General features: G+C 34.3%; 1 protein-coding gene across 3 annotated transcripts in view; it reads right to left on the bottom strand.

The window, feature by feature from the left end:
* Positions 1–22,782, bottom strand: part of LOC115445608 (PHD finger protein rhinoceros) — a 65,705-nt gene that overhangs the window by 37,342 nt on the left and 5,581 nt on the right. For all 3 annotated transcript variants that reach the window (XM_030171936.2, XM_030171934.2, XM_030171937.2), the window contains exons 3-4: positions 20,850–21,044; positions 1,926–2,142 (exon numbers count right to left, since the gene is read on the bottom strand). In XM_030171936.2, coding sequence (XP_030027796.1) covers positions 1,926–2,142; positions 20,850–21,044 — 412 coding nt within the window. The remainder of the gene's footprint in view (positions 1–1,925; positions 2,143–20,849; positions 21,045–22,782) is intronic.

Raw genomic sequence — 22,782 nt, 5'->3', positions numbered from 1 at the left:
AACCTATGTTAGTTATTTAAATAAAAACGGGCTAATGTTTCAATATACACTTTGAATTCAACATTAAAATGTATATATTTTTAAGCACAGAGCATTTTTTAAAAGTGGGGCAACTATCCTTCCTTTACCTTATATCACTTCATTGTGCCCGAAAACACAAACTTATTTTCACAATTATAATATGAAATTGAAAATGGTGTTTAACGAATATATTTTCGCAGAAAATTGAAAATTCATACATTCATTTCATTTCCGCCCATGAATAGAATTAAAAAAGTATCGAACGCGAAATAAATCACATTCGTTGGAAGATCAATATTGTAACCGTGTTTCAGAAATAAATACGTTGAGTAATTGTAATTTTTTTTATTTAATAATATCAAAATTGTCAACTCTATAAAATGAATGTTTTATGAACGTACAAAGCATCACTCCGTTTACTTTTTTATGGTTAGGTAAACTTATCAAGTCCATATTTCGCCTGCTACGCTAGGCCTGTGACCTAGGATTTAGAAAAAAAACAGACTAATAACTAACTCGTAATAATAAGCGGAGAAACATAATATCATTTTACGCGACAAGGGGGTTGAAACCGTAACACAATACATATCTACATTATACCGTAACATACTACAACAATGCTACAGAGGCAAGCACCACTATGTATTTTGCCTTAATATTGTGTTAGCAATAGGTTAGCTGCACTAACAGCTATAGAGCACGGAGCTAGTATGAGTTAAATTAGAGTAACGTTGTAAGTTTAATTTCTATAACGGGGCTATTCATTATTGTAGGTTTGATGGTCGCGTAAATATCATAATATTATTGATATGCGTACGATGCTGACAATTTGTATGTAGTATCAATTGAATATACGTATTATTTTCTAGAACTATAAATGACTTGTATAACTTCTCCCAGTAAGTAATAATTCTCGTCCCTACGCCTTCAGTATGCCGTCAGTGTACCTCATTATCTGCCTTCTTCGCAGTGATATTTATTATTTTTTCGTTATTTTTGTCACAAAATATTAATGTACAGTTCCTGCCGAATATTTGAGAATTCTATATAAATCTATAAACTATTATTTGAACAATCTAGTAGATCATTACAATATAGCAGTAGTATATTAAAAGAAAAAAATATAATCTAACTATTTAGAAAATCCTCTACAGGTGTTGTTTTGACAACCTATTAAAAACTACGCAATCAAAAGGCAGCGAAACCAAATCTAATCTCGCGATTTAGCGATTTGTAGTATCCTTTGGTTGTAGCCAAAAAGCGATAGATTTAAAATGAATACGTGCCCGTGTAGCTTTGTTCAACCGCAAAATCAATTAAGTTGTCGCAATCATTGATATTACAATGAAAGGACTCTATTAGCCCACATACATATATATTAATATTTCCTTTGTGCTGTAACAGGTCTCGTTTTATTAAATGTCTGATTGTCAATGTTTTTTTCAATTGAGAATTGCAATATCTCTACGTCGAAGTTACGTTAACCAGAAACTAAATTATTATATTATTACAAAGAACATTGTTACAGCATGAGATGCATAAAATGAATAATATTGGATATTTTTTTATGATTACTGCGAATCCAACGATGTAATGTGCAAACCAAATTACTATTTACAGCTTGTTTTATACAATTGTGTTTCAAATTATTTATCCATCATAAGCTTTAAAAATACGAGTATATCCCGGTATTAAATAAATGTCTTCACGTTGTTTAAACGCATTTATTGCCATGCCGTTAATATTTCAATGTGTACATAAATTTTAAATATAGCTTGGATTCCATAAGGATAATATACCTAGCGAATTCAATTTTCTTATAAAGTTCCAGCTTAAAGTTAGCAAGTGTGCGACAAAAAATGTATGATGAATGATTAAGAAATGGTTGTGTGATGGTCACTCACCTCAAGTTCTTCAATGACCTTTTCGAGTTGGTCCTCGGTGATAGGCGAGGCGCCCGCCCGCGCCCTCTCCGCATTCAGCAGCTTCAGCCATGCGGTGTCCGTGGCATCGAGATCGTAGCTACAGGCGGCCTCGGCACGCGCCGGTGTCGAACTTATTATGTGCTTATCCGGCTGGTAGTGTGCGTCCCGAATTAAATGTATGTACTTGTCTCTCGGTCTGCAAAAGAAAATTATCATTACAAACGGATTTCACTACCGTTATATGAAGCTATCTTGTTTGATTGTCAATTATGTTTTCCTTTATAATTATCCCGGGGATACATCTTTGTATATTACATTTTAACTTAGCGAGTAACGCGCTGCCTTTACGTCCAGCATAATACTGTATGTTATATAAAAATTACAATTGTTTTCATGTATTCACGTCCCGGAACAAATTTCTTTATTGTGTGGCTCGACGATGCTTTCTGAGATAAGTATATAAGCGCGCGTCTTTTTCGAGTTGTCGAAGGCATTACGCGCCCTCGAACATACGCTACGCAATCAAGTACCGCCGATGCTCAGTCCAGTAACTAACAAATTAGCAACACATTCAGTGGTTTTATTTTCAATCAGTTATAATAAAATATTGTCAGGTACCTATTTATATTTATTCATCAGAACGCTGCACCCTTTGCGAATAATAGCGAATTTTAATAATTTTAATGTATAGCTGGCAAGTATTTTAGCAAATTAATGTATTTCGTCATCTAATTATCGGGTGTTTATAATAGCTCCAGATACTGTAAAAATATATCAAACATATTTTTTAATTAAACAATTTCAACTTAAGAGAAAGTTTAATATTTTAAGGTGGAATTTATAATGCATACACTATCTAATTTCTAACGAAACTGCGACTTCCTGCAACGCTCAAAGGAATAAAATATGTTCATAAAATTGTAGGCAGGCACTATTCACAATTAATTTAATGAAATTTAAAATCGCATATACAATACCGTAAGTGGACGCCATGCACTCATGTGAGTTTCGGAGAAATCATAACGGTAATACATATGAATATCACGTTTCATAGTAATAGTATCAGCCATAACTGAATTATTGGACCCGGCTAGTTGGAACTATACATCGTCCTTTATGCTTTACCCTCGATAAAGTATAATACATTATTCGTTGTTTATTTCTTATAAAAAAAAATCCTTACCACCTCCAATTAATAATTAATTTACTTTATTATCATTATTTATATTTCCTGATACAAAATGGTCATTATCAATATGACTACGAAACTTTATCCGTAGCACCGTAGCGAGGTAACAAAACGCTACGCAATGGCTACGACATCGGATTCACAGACGACAATTCTTAGTTTAATTGAAACATGGTTATGACATAACGTTTTGTAAAACTCATCATCTTTGGTCATAACTGACGGAATAATCTATATTCCATGAATATCATGTAAATTCAACAAAGGATAAGGTTTAGTAGTTTCAATTTAAAAATATATAAGTTAGATTAAAATTTAAGATAAAGCATAATGCCAATACTGTAACGTATGGGTTTAGTAGGCGCTACGCTGACAATTATTATTTATTACACACTACGCGATAATCGGAGATATGCTGAATCTGAATAAATATCCGCAGATGCAAACACGTATCTCGTCCAGAATAGAAACTATGGTTTTAAAAACTAGTATTCAATTTAGGTAATGAAAGTCCTTAAGAGTAGATTTTTAAATCAAAACAATAAAATTTTCGTAATATCAAAGTGCACCTCGCAACACCACAATGAAAAGAGATGTATGTATAAGAATAATTAAATCGTTTCGTTTTTATATAATATATTCAGCTATATGGTAATTTAACTTATTAAAAAAAAAATGTAAAATAGTTAAATAATAAACTCTGACTAAGTCAATATAAGGTTTTGTTAAAGAGGCACTAAGATTTAACGGAAACGGCTACGAATGCCGCTCTTTTTTCTTTGAGATATCTGTAACTGCAGCAAAAATACAAGACAGCTCTGATAACAATACTTAAACTCTATTTATCCAGAATAAATAAGTGCGCTCAGAAATGTACAAAGAAAAATCTTAAAACAATACCGGTACAGAATTGAGATTAGAACCAGAGTACGAATACAATAAAAAACAATATTTTCAATACAAAAGCTGTATTTGGTTCTAAACACTTTTGTACATTATCTTGCCACAATATTTAAAACTTAGACGTCGGAATTTTTCTTTACTAGGCATACTGATTTTGAAGACAGAGTAATCAAAATTTATCACCAACAGGTTCGTATTTATTAAATGAGTAGTAAAATCAAAATACATTTCAAAATTGGTTATTAATATTTATTATGCCTGATAAATATATCGTTTGCTCAACTAGCCCAAAATCTAAAAACGCTAACAACGCTACTAGCAATAAGTATTCAATTTAAACTGCATGAAGTATTTTAACAATAATAATTTACAATATACGTCGACAACATATAACTAGAGCCTAATATAAATAACGTACAAATGCAACTGATTAGGTAAGAAGATTTTTTCAAGGGATACTTCGTCTGCCCCATTGTAAACAAACTATTTAAGTAATAAGTATATTGGTATTCTTTTTAAAACTACCCTTTTATAGCACTGTAAGTAGTCTCGGCTGTAGGGGCTGCAACACGCTACGAATTTAAAATATTATTGTGTCGAATGTTTGCTTCTTGGATATTAGATTCTTATTTTATTGCAACGATATCTTTCTCTTATTGTTATACCAATTATTATGGATAGAAAATATAAATTACATACTTTTTCCAAAACAGTTTAATGTACCGTTATAGTTAATGTCAAAATAAACCGCTCCAAGACATGATATAGATGTTCAATGCGATACCAATTTTTAGAGGTACTCAGATTATGAAAAAATACTTGGGTACTGAGGTAACTCAGTACCCAAGTTTTTTGCGCCATACTATATTATAGTAAATTTCAATTAGAAATGCATTACATAAATTAAATGTCATATTTATGCATCGATATATATGTACTACGTACTAGATTTGGCGTTCCGAACTTTCACTGTGTTCAACTAAATTAAACTGCAATCCATATAAACTGACTAGTATGGTGTCATTATTGACAACTTCTAGTTATGCACGAAGCTGCACTTATATTATTATAAGTATTATTCTAGTCTAAATGTAAACCTGGATGTCAAATTATTTGTTGTTTAAATGAATAAATAGGTAAAAATCCTGTAATATAACAATAGAAAAAATATGTTTTATATTTCTATGCAACACCATTGACAATTATAGACTAAAAACATAAGAGATATTCCATTATGAAACTGGTTGTAGGTAAAATATGCGACTGAAAACAGATTTAATGTCGTGTTCCAATAGGTTTTATTTTATTAAATAGTATAACCATTTCGATATTTTTAACCGACTTAAAAGGAAACTATCACTTCGATTCGTAATGTCGTCGAACGTATGTAATATTATCGAAACTGCAAAATATTTACATACTATAATCTTGTAGAGGTTCCAACCAAACATACAAATTTTCATAGCTATGTAATATATCAAGGTATGTATGTTGTCCACAAATATCTCCGAAACTGGTAATCGGATTGTGATCATTCTTTTCTCTTTGACCTTTATTCACCTCAAATTAGAGAACAGAAGATTTCATTACAATATAGTAAAACTGTGTTTTAGTTTTGACGATTTTTGTTTGAAATATATACTTGTTATTAATAATTATTTGTTTTCTGTAAACATATTTTGAGGTAAATTAAATGCATATGTGTTCATTTTATTTCACTTTTTTATTTTATCTTTTTTACTTATTTCTCATCTAAACAGAGTATTAATATGTGTAATACTGTGTCACTTGCGGTGTAAAATCTAGAGTGCATGTGACGTTTTACTTGTTTTGTGTATTTAAACCGTTTAAGCACCGCATGTTTTAAAAAAAGTTTGGTTAGATGACGATTGATGTTTTAGCGATGCAGCAAACTTTAGTTGTATCTCCCGATTTTGAACAAATAGTTTATATGGGCATTCGTGTCTATCGGTAGAATATACTTCAATGTATATTTTATGCAATATGTTATCATTACTTTGCTTGTTTGAATTTTTTTATGATTTGCATATAATTTCGTACATTCCAACATGAAAATTCCACGAAAATGGTTTTAACCAACAATTTTTACGTGTAATATTAGCGCTATTTATAGACAAAGGTCGATAGCCATCGACCAAACCCACACTGATTCAAATTTCGACATTGAACGGTCTCTAATACATACCCAGAAATAAACTAATTTTCCCAAAATCTTAACTCATCAGATGCTTACACTTTCCTAGGATTCGCCCAGCCAATTTAAAATTTGACAGTCCTTAATTTGAGTGTATACAGGGCAAATCAAACACGAGTAGTATATAAGCGCAGCATAACAGAGTAAGCACTCGTACACAAATACCTCTTCCTTTTCACTGAGTTTGAGGAATGCTTTCGGTTGAAACAAAAAAAAATATGAGTACTGTATTCATTTTAAATCGTACATTAACAGTTATGCTCACTAGAAATCTGTATTCAGTACCTACTAATCTAAATAATTGATCATCAGGTTTGTTCATAAAAAATCATCTTGAAGGACGTTACGGTTTGATATCTGTCGGGCATGCCCTCATACAAGTGAATCGATGAGGCATATGATTTTCAGTTGTTCGTTTTTTACTATCGGCGAGTACTTGCACAAACAAAACCTCGTAGCTAAGATCATACACCAGCAGAATGCCCTTCGATATGATGTTACGAGTCCTCAAGTGCTACTTTGCACGCATACTCGTATATTACCGTACTATACCCTATTACCCTGTCTTGTCCTGTACTGGGATCGGTCTATTATTACAGGCAAGACTATTGTTGCCAATAAGCAATACTTCTTGACGTCGCCGGCTAATATATGCAGACGTCACCATTCCGCATGACGGTAACCTTATTAAAGTCCAAAAAACGCAAAATATCAAAATATTCTCACTTGGCACACGAGATTACATACATGTGGGATGTGGACTCTAAAATGACTGTTCCTATTGTTTCTGGCCAAAGTAACCTCGACAACATATCTAGAAGCTCTCAATTGGCCCTTGAGATCAGATGCCAGACGCTGAAGGCAGTAAGTATTGCTAGACACAATACATATTGTAAGGAGATTCCTCACTTTGAATGACAAGCCACCGGCGCCATGGCTCGGGTGCCTCATTATCCGAAGGTGAAAGATTATTTATATATGTATTTATAAGTACTGATATTTTTAAGAAATATGTAAAAATTTGCAAAATAAACTTTCAAAATAAAACAATAATATAATATTGGCAACAAAAGAAACAACAATATGCGTAACCTATAACTTTCGTTCTGATACTAGTACCAAATATTGTTAGCTAAGGTGTGCACGGCCGCGAGCAGCATCCCGGTCTGTTGAAAGTTCCCGAGGACCAGGGCTGGCACGCTGTGAGTAGTTAGTTAGAGTGAGATAGGCTTGGCAGCATGAATTTGCGTAGTGTAGGCGGAATGTAACCTCGAACAAGCCCGCTTTAAGCGCTTCGCTTGCGCTTGACTGAGCTTTGCCAACTGCCGGCTTTTGGCAACCACAAAGGAATATTCACCGCGCTCGCGGGCGGTAGTGCGTTCGTATACGTGTGTAATGAGTAATGACACGCGCGTTGAGTAGCGCCAGATCGCGCATGCACTGTAAAATATTCAATTATATAAAAAAAAGTTTCGTATATCTCAGGAAATGCAATGGATTCACCATTGCATTTCCATATTTATTACGAATCCCGAGTGGACAATAAAAGATTTTATTCAACAGTGCTTGTGAACTTTCCGTACATTCACACATGATACGGTAAACACAAAGCCTCGGCTTGTGCTTGTTTCGCCTAATAGATACGACTTTTAGTTTTTGAGATTTCATGATAAGTGTTTTTTAATACATACGAGGTCTGTTTAAAAAGTATCGCGAATTTTGAATTTTCGCGGGTTACGTATATTCGAATTTCGATTTTTTTTGGGGCGTTATGTAGGTAACACATGTCTCTCACTTATGCTGACACTCAGAACAAGAACAAGCATAGAAGGAATCTAAATTACCCTCATATACTTATCCTATTTTTTCAAATAGGCCAAAACCGTTGGAAAGAACGAGACAAATATTATGTTGCTAAGGTCGGCTTGCGCACACTTTAAAATAATCAAATGGTTACCTTTGGTCATCTTTATTATACCGAATTAAAAAGCAAATAAAATGTCAAATGTTCCAACTTGCCAATCTCAAAACAATGTTACAAACGCGCCCACACAATTTAGTTACGTTATACTTCAGCGCGTGCTTTTGAAAAGTGGCTACATGTTGAGTAATATTTTTGTTGTTAATTTAATAAATACACAGTGCTCTTTAAGTAAAAAATAGCCCTAGGAACAAGCAATGGCCTGCGTTATTGTGGGGTGTAAAACTCATTCTTCTCGTAAAGAAAATGAAACTGAAATCATCAGCTTCCATCGGTGAGTAAACAAAAACCTAATATATTTGCTTAAACCCTGTACGTAAGTGCAAAAAGTGTTATTAATTATACTTTTTATGCTGTAGTCATATTATAATCTGCTGTTGGCCATTCGATCCAGTCATTATTAAGTATTTTTCATTTTTACCAATTTACGTAGTCGTGTTCAATAGTGTTGTGCTGCATATTCTGTCGATAACATAGATATTAGTATATTGTAGTTTACTATTTTGCATAAATTGCCTTTACATTCAATATAAGGTGCTGTAGTGGTAAAAGCCACTTGGAAACCGTGCGCGAAGGCTGGGGTCGAGGAAACTATCTGATTTTCATAGTGTGTTTCATACAATGTGTTTCATTGCAGATTCCCCACAGATGATGCTATGAGGCAAAAATGGATCGTTGCCACAGCTCGTCCCAATTGGCATTGGAAAAAACAGCACCGTGTTTGCTCTAAGCATTTCGACAAAGTTTTATTAACATTGAAATAAGTTATCAAACATATGTGACATGAATGATACCGCTGTTTTAATTTTACTGTCCCATTTTAGTAGCTTCTGTCAAATCCCACCTCCTGGGTATCTTTTAATGCCTAAGAAAGTCAGAAAAGAACAGAAGGCGTACTGGCTTTCTCCTAGACGAAATTCCGGCCAATTTCTTGTTTGTTACTTACAGCGGTTTCCATACCTTCCGAAATTTCTAACATTTTCTTAATTTAACAAAAACCAAACCATTTTTGTGTTTAGTAAATGACGTTTCGGAAGGCATGGAAACTGCTGTAAATAGCAAATGCAAATTGGACAAAATTTTGCTCGAAGAACGCCGGTAGTTCTATAGTGTATTGTAAATTAACAGCTTTTTACCGAGTGCTTTTATATACCCAGACTTCTTTTGGTACTTGAATACCAAATCAGGGTTTTCGATATCTTTTTTTAGCGTTTATCTAAAATAGCAATTTGCAATGGTTTGTAGTTGACTGACCGAAAAGTGTTTATTTTAGCAGGTCTGTGAATTTACCATGGCCGATACACAAAGCATCTATCGATATCGATAAGATGTCAGAAGGGATCGCAACACAATTAAATTTCTTGCTGTCTAAGACAGAGTACACTCAAATGTCATAGTGTTACTTCTATGCTTGTCATTGTTCTGAGTGCTAACAAGTTCGGCCATTTTGAATGTTTAGTTAATTGTTGACTGCTGCTTTGTTTGCAGGTGTTTTGGTTCGTCTTCGATTTTTACCTATTCAAAAATATGGAAAAAAGAACCTATATCAAATTTTGTGTGAAAAACGAAATTAAGTGCGCGGATGCATTCCGAAAGTTGACTGTGGCATACGGAGAAGCTACTTTGGACAAAAGCAACGTTTATCGGTGGTATAAAATGTTTTCAGAAGGCCGAGAAGATGTGAACGACGAAGTGCGTGAAGGACGCCCGAGCACTTCAACAGACGAAAAAATTGATGAAGTGAAGAAAATGGTATTGGCCAATCGTGGAATCACCGTTAGAAAAATTGTCGAGGACCTAGGCAAATCGATTGGCTCGTGCCATTCGATTTTAATCGATAATTTGGGCATGAGACGGGTCGCCGCAAAATTCGTACCAAAATTGCTCAATTTCGATAACGCCCCTCCTCACACATCGCTGCTTGTACGCGACTTCTTGGCCAAAAACAACACACTAATGATACCGCAGCCACCCTGTGACTTTTTCTTGTTCCCGAAACTGAAGAGGCCCATGGAAGGACGACGCTACGCCACGATTGACGAGATAAAGACGGCATCGAAGGAGAAGCTGAACAAGATACAAAAAAATGATTTTTTGAAGTGCTTCGAAGATTGGAAAAAACGTTGGCACAAGTGTATAATATCCCAGGGGGATTACTTTGAAGGGGACAAAATAGATATTCACGAATAAATAAATACATTTTGAAAATACACAAAATTCGCGATACTTTTTGAACACTACGTATTAGTTTTTACTAACGAGTTCACCCACGCGAAAGACTTCCCAGAATAAACATCCCCCAGTTGTAAGATAGGTACTTATTCATTTCATTTATAACTTGACTTCCGATTTTTGCCGCTGTAGTTGTTTTAATTTCGCATTAGCATTAGCATTAGGTAGCATTAAAGCTTGCGATTTGCTTCTAGCTATTTTAATGAAATATATTTCCGTTGAAATGTCTATAGTTTTACAAAATAAATAATAATATGTTTGTGAAATAATAAATTTATAACATCAACGCCATACACGACTGATATTAATACCTAATTCAAAGGTTTTTTTAAACACGAAAATTGTGAAATTATATATTTTTCATAAATAACCTCTGAGTATTAATAAAAGTAAAATAATATATTCTATTAATCTATATCAAAAGGGCCAAAAAAAAACTTTAATTATTTGTTTAGCCAATACAATTTTTTGCTGCGGCAGAAATATGGTGCACATTGAAAAAAAAAAACAAAGCTAACTTATTTTCGGAATTAAAAAAGAAAATTTATGAAAAGGTTTAATTTTTATTTCAGTAGAAGTGTGTCACATAAACGTTATCCTCATAATATCAAGTTTGGCTATATTCATTATATGTCTTTACCTTAGCTTTTCAAACGTGACCCTAAGATTTATTGATTGTTTGACTATTACTTTGAAGGTATACAGTAAAGTGGTATTCAAGCTACCTTAAACATGTTTATTAATTTTGTTACGGCCACTCATACACGCCGATAATACCGCCTTCCCGAATATGGAAAGTTAGGCGATGGAACGTTCTCGAAAGATCTCTTTAATTTCTGAATGTGGAAACTCAATAATGGACCTCAATTCTGCGAAGATACTGCCCAACCTTTCCGGGCTTACTACATGACCAAGAGCTATAACCGAACTGCGAGCGATATCGAAGCCAACACCGTCGACGTTGTATGACCGTGTAGTGATTGTAATTAAGTGTGTGGATTACAGTTCAATTCAGTTGCACACAATGAATGTTTGGAACGCCAAATCTAGTACGTAGTACATATATAACGATGTTTATGTGTAATTGACACGTGGAAATACAAAGTGACTAACTCACGCGTTGATAAACTATAATTTATATTCTTTGTGGTTGCAAATGGATTGAATATGCATTTAATGTCTGAAGCGACTGTAATACGCGAAATACTATTTATTCATAAAATACGGCATCCCTTAATTAGAAAAATACCCAAAAACAATTCAAATAGCACAATCTTAACGACCTCAGTAAGAATCTTTTTTACTTTACACATTTAAAAGGGAAGAAATAGTCATGAAAGACCAGATTGTTCGGTTAAAAGCCTCGATTTCTCTTTATTTTAATACAAACATGAAAATTTTATTTCAGATATAAATAAATATACGCAGTCATCATTTCCAAAAGGTGTGTTACGCCGAATTTCATACATTGATAGTTATTCATGATATCTCTTATTAATACTTCATCTGCACTGCATCAGCATCCCAACATACATTCACAGGCTCTCGCCAATAGACCTAGCCCATAATTTGATTTACTCTCTCTGTCCTAGTTCATGCTGACCTATTTGGGATGCTTGAGAACTCCGAATAAATGAAAATTGCGTAAAAAACAATTTTAGTAATTATAGTAGCCTACTATATATTCTATCAGGCATACCAAGAACGAAACAATGTAATTTTGTCCCATCCAACACCAGGTATCAACAGGTGCTAGCTAGCCGCGTAAGGTTTATAAAAAAATCATTAAATATTACTCACTGACCACGAAAAAAACAAAAAGCTATTGCTGCGACACAAGTAACACGAGCTAGCTCACAATATGTGCAATTATAATAACTTACCGACACGTTTGTTATCAAACTAAATATAATTAGAACGTTAACTTTGATACGAGATCGAAATAACAACATCTTCGTACACTTAATTTTTGCAATCCAATGTTGAGTCAAATACGTCACAAGCTCGCAAACTGCGGATTAGCGCCATCTAGCGGTACCGCGGCGTGTCGCTTAATGTGCCGGCGGAGTACTGCCCGGTGAAATTTGATTCGCGACCGCATTAAATACAACATTGCATACGTAGGCACCTGCCCTCTTTTAGCCGAATGTGGAAATTTTCATCAAACATTTTAGGCAACCACAAGAGCCACCCCCAGTGCTGCTTGTCATAGACACGAATACACAAATATACTTAGTGGTAAAATCCTTAAAATTTTGTATATACTCTATAACATTTTATATTTGTTAATCAGCCCCCATTCTGTCCGTAACATAATATAAAGATCTCTCGTTTAGAAAATAACAAATTTACACGCACAAATAAGTAAACAATATTTTTTTTTTACAGCCAACCAATTAACTACAATGTCACCTGTTTATTGTGAACTTTAAATTAGTAAAGCCAAACTTGCGTTGGTAAGAACCGACTTGGCATTAATAAACATTTTAAGAAAACTTCAAATGATATATTAAATCATTAATTGAATACAAATATGTTTTCCTGTAGCTTTACATAACCTTTTCGGCAGTCAAAACACGGATATAATATAAATTGAATTAAATTCAAAACTATATATTTTTCTAATATGCTCACTTCTTCCGCCACAAAATGCTTCGAGTGTTGAGGATCGTCCAAAATATATTTCCGATCTTTGAATTTTTTTGGACTAATAATAAATAAAGGAAATAAAGGATGCCAAGTGCAACTGTCACCTAACACCAAATAGCCTTTGGCTCAATAAGGCGTAATGAGCTTTAACCAAACCATACCATATGATACAACATCACCCTTAAAATAATTTCACACTAACATCTCATCCCTTATTTATAAATATTTGTTTAGTTCTAAAAATAAGCAATTTAAGAATTACAAAAATCTGTACAACAAAATTTTATTTATACTTTGCTAAACAATTACTATCAAAGTAGTGAAAACAAATGATTAGCAAACACGACGGATACAAATCAAATACTTGTTTACATATTAAATCAAAAAAATAATTCTGATAAATGTTCTTTCGACTATGAATTGAAAGACAGTATTAAAGTATGTAAGTGTGTAGGCAGTGGTAGAAGTTCGTTGGCAGAGGTCTCCGTAAATAAAAAAAATCAACTTAACATTGAGTAGCTAAATAATTAGCTGACAAAATGAATATCAAACAACAACGCGTATAATAATTAAACTAAACAGTTATGCTACTCCTAAAGTAGCCCGATGTGCCCGGAGTATAAATACCGGAATATTTGCATATATTTACATTAATCGACCGTTGCCATGCATCTCCCAGACGACAACGTTCGAAATCACTTTTCTCTGGGTCAATTCCACTGATTAAATCCTTACGGGTTTATTTTCTTCTTAATCCATTTAGTTAAATGTTGTAAGTTTTATACTTGAAACTTTCCAGTGATCAAATTACACTTCCAATTTTAATTAATTGATATGTTTTGTATAGTACAGGATCCCTGGTACACTTTTCATCGTTTACTACTATCAAGCTGATTTTTCGTGAGTAGCTTCCTTTTGACTAGACGCTCAAGATTTTTCTTACACTAATGTTGGTAAATGGTAGCTTAATAGGGCTAGCAAGGATAAAATATGTTGATTTGACGAATTTAAAAAAAATATTACTAACCGATTTTTTCTTTGTTAATTATCGAAATAATTATCTAAATAACGTAAAAATATATGTCCTACAAAATATAAGGTTTTATAAGGGAGTCCCCCCTCTCCAACATGTATCATAAACAAGGTCATCAAAAATGGTTACTAACCAGCTATCGCATATTTATGTCCGCAAAGGAAAAATGTCATGTGAGAAGACGCATTTTTCCATTGCGCTTTATATTATCTGGCGCAATAATAATTTAAACAATTTATTTTATACGTAGTGCTCCTGGGATGCGGTATCCACCAGAAATATGCGAGCCGAGCTAGGAAAAATCCACTATCATCAGCTCATTTTCCTAGCTTCATCCAGGTCCACCATTTTCACCACTGAAAAGGGGTTCACGAATAATGGCACAGCATTTGACAGCCTCCTTACTGGCACATATTATGTGGAAACACACCCTTAAACTATACATTCACTAACAAATAACATGTTGACTAATTTGTTAAACGTCACACATGCTATTTAGAAACTTGAATATATTCCCTGGGGAAGCGGAATTATGGCGTCCATAGTTAAGAATTTTCTCCAGTAAATACAAACATATGCGTGTGTTCCTCGGCGAGTACCTAGCTTTAACATAAAGCGTTGTCAACCCACATACAAAAGTTTACGCCTTAATCCCCGAAGAAGTAGGCGGAAACGCTACCAGTGCCATTACGGTTCGCCGACCTAATTATGCTGTGGTGGAGGACGATCCTACCACAATATAAAACACACATACGGATCACAAGTCACGTGTTTTAGGATCAAAAACTCATAGAAGTTTAACTTGCCCAGCTTGGCCATCACCCGCCCTATGGATTGAGGGCGTTTGGAGAATTCCACCACGGTATCCCCTGCCTGTCGTAAAAGGCGACTAATAGGGGCCATCTGGGGGTCGTCGGCTGGTAGCAGGGGGCTGTCCGCCCTTAGCGTACATCGTGCGCTTTTGCACATTCGGGTGACCCCCGGGATGGACGGCAGCGTGTAAGGTAGGCCTCATGCTGTCGTTGACGCCGACAGCGTTCTTCGGTGCGCGGGGGCTTCTGAGCTCCTCTCTAGGAGACGGGCCGCACTAAGCGGCACCGCGCAGGGACAGCTGTGAACGAAGACTTAGACACTTCCGTCGGTGGAAGCCCGCAGTCGTCCCAAATGCGCCGAAGAGGGCCACCGCGGAGTTTAAGTTGGTAGGCCGTGCGTAGGGTGCGCACAATGATAGGGACTCGGCCCGGCGGTTGCTCGAAGGCCAACATCAAATCCGGACCGCTCAACGCCGGGCCGTAAGGCACGGTTACCCCAATATAACCGCTCAGTCTCCCCACCAATGAATGCTGGACGGTAGTAATAGGGTACTTTCTTCGCGGTACAAAAAAAAAGTTTGGCCATCATCCCTGTAATCCGTGGTTGACAGACCAAGTACGCTGCAATAGCCCAACGACCAGTTATTATTTTTTTTATATAGCTGAACGCCCTACTGCTCCCCCGCACATTTCTATTCGAATATCACTAATTTAGTCACCGTATCACGCGACCCGAGCCTACGACTTAACACTAATGGTATTCAGGTTTTCAAATATAAATACATATAATATATATACCCCCATGTAACCTATTCCAGCAGACGCGTTTATAATAAGCATTCTAACATTTGAAAGTAAAACTACGCTGAGCTTCTAGTTTTAAATCTAATAGGTCAAAAATCAAAAATACTTGTTATGAACATATCGAAAAATGCATGGTTATCTATATTAATGCATTTATATTTATATTTATTTTACAAATATAATAAAATAAGTATCGGTGTATGTCGTAAAGTAGGTTACACGACTTAAAAATTTGATGACTAAGCCATTTGTATGCCTATATTCTTACATCAATAAATACAAGTGTTCACAAAAAGATTACTTTAGTCATCGATGACAATATGATACTTTTATGCCTCGACTTATTTTATTAAGCGACTCGAAAGGGAAAAAGGAATACATACTCAATTGGTCATATTTTAAAGTATGTATGTTCATTGTTCGACAATCATATTTGGTCCCGCCGTCCAATTTCAACAATTATAATTTTTATATCAAATCAAATACGGCTCCAAGGTAGTTACGTTTTAATTAATTGGATTTGGACTTTGGGACTTCCAGAAGATGTATTTTCTATTGTTTGGGATATTATTACACTAGAACCACACGCAATCATAATCATCCATACACACGTCACAAAATACAAAATTTCTTAAACGCTTCGCAAATAGAAAGCAAGAGTTTACATGCACCACTGTATTTCCACAAGCTTATGAATGCGCTGGTACGTTCAGAAGTCAAGCACAATATACATAAAGAATGTGTCTAGACCGTTAAACTAATAATAACGTTCGAAATTATAAGATATAATAATAATTAAGCTACCACAGACACGCATTGAAAACAACTGGACCCCACGATCTTTCCAACCTATGCGAAGCAAGAGCTTTAGCAAGGACTTTTCCTAACCCCACGTTTGTGTTTGACAATGGCTTGGCATGCATACATTCCCAGACCGAGGCAACTATTATTAACAACATTAAAACGAAAATACCCCTTAAGGGCGGATGTGTATAACCATAATTGCGAAATCCATCCGTAAGTACATGTACCAACACACTACAAGTCAGCCCAGCCCTACGTGCAGTGTACCTGATGAGATGCATGAGTGTGGTACCCATACAGCAAAAGATAACTATGTGGATAAGGAGAAGTTCTGTTCCCCCTCGCGGCAGAAGAGACGCAGGAGGAGCAACGTAGACTACTGCCTGTCGTACTACGATCGAATAGGGCCATCCAATGATAGTGTGCCTTTGTCTTTATATTACACTTAAAGCAATCACCAGAATGGAATGTAATAATGCGAGTATGGTTTCTTAGTCCCAGAACCATTTGCTCTCTCTACAGGGCGCCACTGGTACGAATGTGGCCGTCGTGTCGCTCTACGTCTTAGTTATAATAGCCTTTTTAGAATCAATAATAAACTTCTCATTAATTAATATCAAATTACTATTTAGCATAGTTACTAAACTAGTGTTTCAAAAACAGTTACAACCTTCTAAAATTTGATTTTATAATTGATTTTATCTCAGAAGCAAATTGCGTGAAACCTGCTCTCGTCAGACACGCCGCTTTATTCGAGCCAGATTTCTTCTGACTGTGTTTATCAAAGAAATGAAATATCTCGCGTTAAAATACCTTACACATGCGCTTTGATCGTTAACATAAGCAGTGGGCGACGTATGAAGCTCGCTTTGGATTTTCCATAAAACATCTTCCTAACGACACCTTTTTATATCTTCACTTTATATGCGTTTTTACTGAAAAAAGATGATTAGGACCTTAAATTACGTAATTTCTGCACAATACATTCATCATCTCTCAGCCCTGATAATAAGGTACAGTTTGTAATCCAAAATTTTGGGTGAAATTATTTAGCATACACTTACCAGTAGGGAAAGTACTTATATATCCCGAAAATGAATTATGTAGAAATTATTACCATCAAATATGGTAGGGCTTAAGCGATAGCAAAATTATCTGTATTTCAAGCACGGCAGCATAACCGACACAAGTCTAATAAATGCAAAAATTAAACATAAAGCATTAAAAATTCCATTAAAAAATATATTTTCTATTATAATAAATCAGTTTTTACCTTTGACGTACTAACGTAAAAATATATCGATGGTTTTGTTTCAGTATGTAGACAAAATTATTTATATTGAAACCTTTTGAATAAAATCATATTAAGAATATCTTTTGAATGAACGAAATAATCGATTAAATTATGGGAGTATTTAATCCCTTGAACATTCATCCTTCGTGTCTGTGCGAGTGCAACGTGAATACTGTATGTATATAAATCACAAAGCCGAAGTATCTGCCATTTCGTGTTAAGTGACCGTGGACTCTTGGTTGCAGATTATCAAATACTCGGCCATAGTACTACACGATTGAATAATTTATTTAATACCTCGCGAGTCACGCGAAGCTTCCCTTTAGTCACGTGCTGGCTACTGCAAAATTCGAGTTTTTAATGCGACGGAATAATTTAATAACTGTAAATACTAACATTTTGCCCGTATGTTTATTATGTATGTATATCATTCCGTAGGAATAGTTCGATCAATTTATATTCACACATGCATATGCATTGTGCATATCACGATATTATTGACCAATGATTATATAAAATTCTTATTAATTTACAATAAACATGTACATGTTGATATTGTGATATCGACATTTCCATCGTAATTATTAAAATACCTATATCTCTGGCAACACTTCAACTATCAAATTACTCCGTAATATTCTACATTACAAAATTAATAATTATCAAAATGTGTTCTAACTGTTGTTGATATTAACTGACTTAGGATTTTATTCAACCTAATATTGTTCTAATCAAAAATGTTTTTATTGTAAAACTATCACCCGGGTGGTACCGAAAAAAACCGTCGTGAGGTATTGGCGCTGCTGTCGCATATTTTGCGGCCAGACTTATGTCTGATCATATGCGTAGGGAGAAAAATATTGCTTATCCACTTCTCATTACTTTCTTTAACAATCGAAAAGTAGACGTGAATAATCTGACATTGGAGGAATTTAAAAAGGTTGCACGCTATGCACCCTGCCCACTAGGGGGCTCGTGGCTCAATCGCCAATAAAGTAGAGTAAAAATAATTCTTACATTTTAAATTCTAGTCAACAACTTTACTGAAATTGACGATAAATATGAGTAATATATTTAAAATAATAATTATTACTACGCATGTACAATTTGATGACAATTTACTATGTATTAATTTTTACTCAATACTTTGCCGCTTTTTCTAGATACCATCAAAGATATTTTTTAAACTAAATAACTCGATATTTGTTCATGTGTACTTTATATTATGTCGTTCGAACGTAATTTGTATTAAGTCTTAAATAACAATATGTCAGATATTTTTTTTGGTTTTATGATTCGAAATTTTTGTTAGTGTCGCTAATTAAATTTATTTTCATTATCCGATTGTATTACGTATATAATGTAATCTCCTAATATCTTACTAATGTATAATAAAATTGTGCTTACGCGGCCAACTTAATTTATATTTTATATGAATATAATTTTTTTTAATAATAAAACTTGATACAAATGCAAATTTGCATGTCTGATACTAACGAAAACGTTACCCAATATAGAATGACTTCTATTATGCATATCATGTTATTTCAGGAAACATAACTTAATTCACCATTCGGGTCCACATTACAGCGATTATTTCTGGCGTCTTGCAAAAAAACGCACTATTAAAATTAATTTTGCTTAACTATTTTAAATGTGTAATTATTATAATTATAAAATTAAAATGAAAACAGCTTTTGTTTCCTAATTCCTTTAATTTCGTGTGCACCGTTCGAGCGCTAAGAATGACGTTAAAGTTGCGTCAAAGGCGCGTGTTAATATTTTATACATTGACTCGTGGTACCTGCATTTATTCAATCTACCATCTAACCTCGTCCCAATAGGTGCACTATTTACGTATCATGCAACTGCGCCCGGGTCCCTGTGGTGCTGTATAAAGTGGACTCGTTTATCTTTCAATTGACAAATTGGTGTTGCGATTTAACTCTTTGACATTACTAAACTTTATCTGACTACGTGTGCAGATCTTTTAAAACTCCAACATTACTTAGAGTTCGGTAGTCAAATTAGACAATGAATTAATTCCGATGCATACTTATATATGGAATTATAAATTTGACGCCAACCGTGGCGTGAAGTGTTGACCCGTACGCAAGCAAAGTGATCGAGATCGAAAGTCGCCGTCTGGAATCTATTAATATATCTATTATCTTCATTGAATAGGTAAAGATATAATTATATTGACCCAACATTACTATTCCTACTTCCGAATCTAATTGAAATGTACAACGTCTCTGCTAGAGGTATCTCGTTGCGTTTCTATAACATATTACTGCACAAACAGAACGTCGTGGTAAATGCTTGTTGATAATGTTAGTTTTATCAAAATTTTCCCCAAACCAACAGCGGTTTAGTTCATGTCTGTATTCAGATTTTACATGGCCAGCGTATATTATATAAAGGATAGAATAGTGTATTTTGGATATTTATACCCGTTTGTTATTTAACCGGCTTAGTGGGGCCAAATATTTTACAAACTACTTTTATAAATTTTACACCGAAATTTCTTAATAGATTGGTATTGTGTAATACGATACAGCCAATTCTATTACTTCTTTAGGGGTAGTTAGTTAGGAAGGGTTAGAATGAAATGAACGCAAATATTTTATTATTTTTGATATATACAAATATTTCAAATTTGTGGGTCGATTCTGTCTCGGAATTTGTGTTGAGTAAATGTTAAGTAGCTATTTTAGCATGGCTTCTATAGTTTTAGTTATTGTTCTGAGGTTCAAACCGTTATTTTCTCTAACCTTCCACTATTTAACTTACAAACATAAGAGGCATCTATCAATTCTACAATCACAACATCGATTCAATTATCTACGGAAATTGCACAAATATAAGGAAGAACAATCAGTTTCAGCAGGTGTACATACATATCAGAATAAATTAATGTAAAACAATATGTGAACATATTAGAGGTTCCAGCACTCGTTCAAAATAAAATCAAGAAGTGTACTCACAGCTTGAATTCCTGAAAGTTGGGCGGCGGTGGATTGTCAATGATCTTGACTTTTGGGGCCGGCAGAGAGTCGGGGTTGACAGGCACCTGCACTCCTCTCTCCCAGTCCTGCTTCCAAGTGTCAGTGATGATCCAGTACTCGCTCGGTGTCAGCGGCTCGTTGTCTGGTAGTTTCATCGCGCTGATAAGGTCCTTTCTGTAATAGTTGCAAAGTAACATTAGCTTCATCACTGTCACATGTTATATAACATTGTCAGTTTATCCTGCTAAATATAACGCCTCAAATGTAATGCAATTATTTTTTTTATTGGTCTTCAATTGACGAGAAAAACCTATGTACATAAAAAAATAAGCAGTTAAACGTAGATCCTTCTTTTGAGGTCAGGTATAAAATCTGGAGAATGTTACTTATATTATATATATAGTTAAATAGCTTGCTCTAGTATTCATTTTATTCAGGCCTTATGCAATTTTAAAATAAAATGCCAGCGACAAGGTAGAGGTCGCAACGTAATTGTTCTACATTATTATAAGTTGCATCACACAGTTACTTTTCCTGAAGTTCACACGATCTGTCCTATGTATATTAAATACTGTTGAAACTACTCAGTACTAGAAAAGATTTTTTCTAAAGTTTGATACAACCAATTCGCTTATAATGAATTATATAGATGACAATTAACTACCATTTTAGTAAAATTAAAAATAAATCAATATCATCAGTATGAGTGAAAATACTGTTTAACATACCATGGCCTGTTGGGTGAAATACCTCATGAGGAATATCAAGACCTAAGTTACTGCATATCTTTGAGAACAGTGTTTACCTTATTGACTTATACTTTGGTCTCTCATATCTATAGTTTAGTTCAAATTATAGTTAAAATATAATATTTTTAGATCTCCAAAGATTTGGAAACATTTTTATATATTTTACATTTTCTTCGTACACAAGCAGACTAGCTAATTATACTAACCCAGCCAAGAGTAGAGACTCTAGTAACACAGTTAAACTGATACCCATAATGAAGCCTTTTATAAACCGCACAGCTGGAAAATTTAAAAAAAAACATCCTAATAAAATATAGAAGACTACATTATTGCTGCTATAAAATATTTATGAAGGCATGGTTAGGTGAAAACAATTATAATCCTTGCTTTGTACGGATATATCGACAAATTTGTTTTAGAGTTACAATTTAAATGCATCAGAACAGTTACATTCTAACCATATATGTATTGACATACATGGGATAGTCAATAAATAAGAGCATGGTCTAACTTACACACTCCTTTTTAAAGTCAAGAGAATTTGTTCAAAACCCTCTTTTTCACACTGTTACTAACATTGGCATTCCATTAAACATTACATACATAATATGATTTTAAAAACAAATTGTAATTTAAAATAAATGACTTAAGGAAAAATATGAATACTCATACTTTTAATACAATACCCATCCATTGATCATATAAGATATAATGCCACCTGAATAATATACAATACCAACGGAGAAAGAAAGACATCAATGAATAAATGGTTTCCTAAAATGGAAGCCATTATAATTTTCATATAGGCAGGACATAGCTTATAAATGGCACTACGTAATGCTACATTATTTGCCTCTAATTACTTCATTTTTGCACTTATTCAGGGAATACAAACATAAACAAAGCAAATAAAACATAAATCTATTGTAGCTAAGACGGGAATGTCAAATGAAAAAAGACTAATAGGGATGATGTTTATCATTTGCTGTTTTCGTTAGTGTTAGTTACACTATTTATAACTCAAGAATGGCTGAACCGATTTGGCTGAAAATTGGTGAGGAGGTAGCTTAAGACTAGGAGAACGACATAGGATACTTTTTACTATTATATAAAGCTGAAAAGTTTGTTTGTTTGTTTGAGCGTGCTAATCTTAGGAACTACTG

The sequence above is a fragment of the Manduca sexta genome, chromosome 27 (assembly GCF_014839805.1).
Source record: "Manduca sexta isolate Smith_Timp_Sample1 chromosome 27, JHU_Msex_v1.0, whole genome shotgun sequence".
NCBI lineage: Eukaryota > Metazoa > Arthropoda > Insecta > Lepidoptera > Sphingidae > Manduca > Manduca sexta.
The sequence above is the reverse complement of the archived record's forward strand: the minus strand, read 5'-3'. Positions and strand labels throughout refer to the sequence as shown.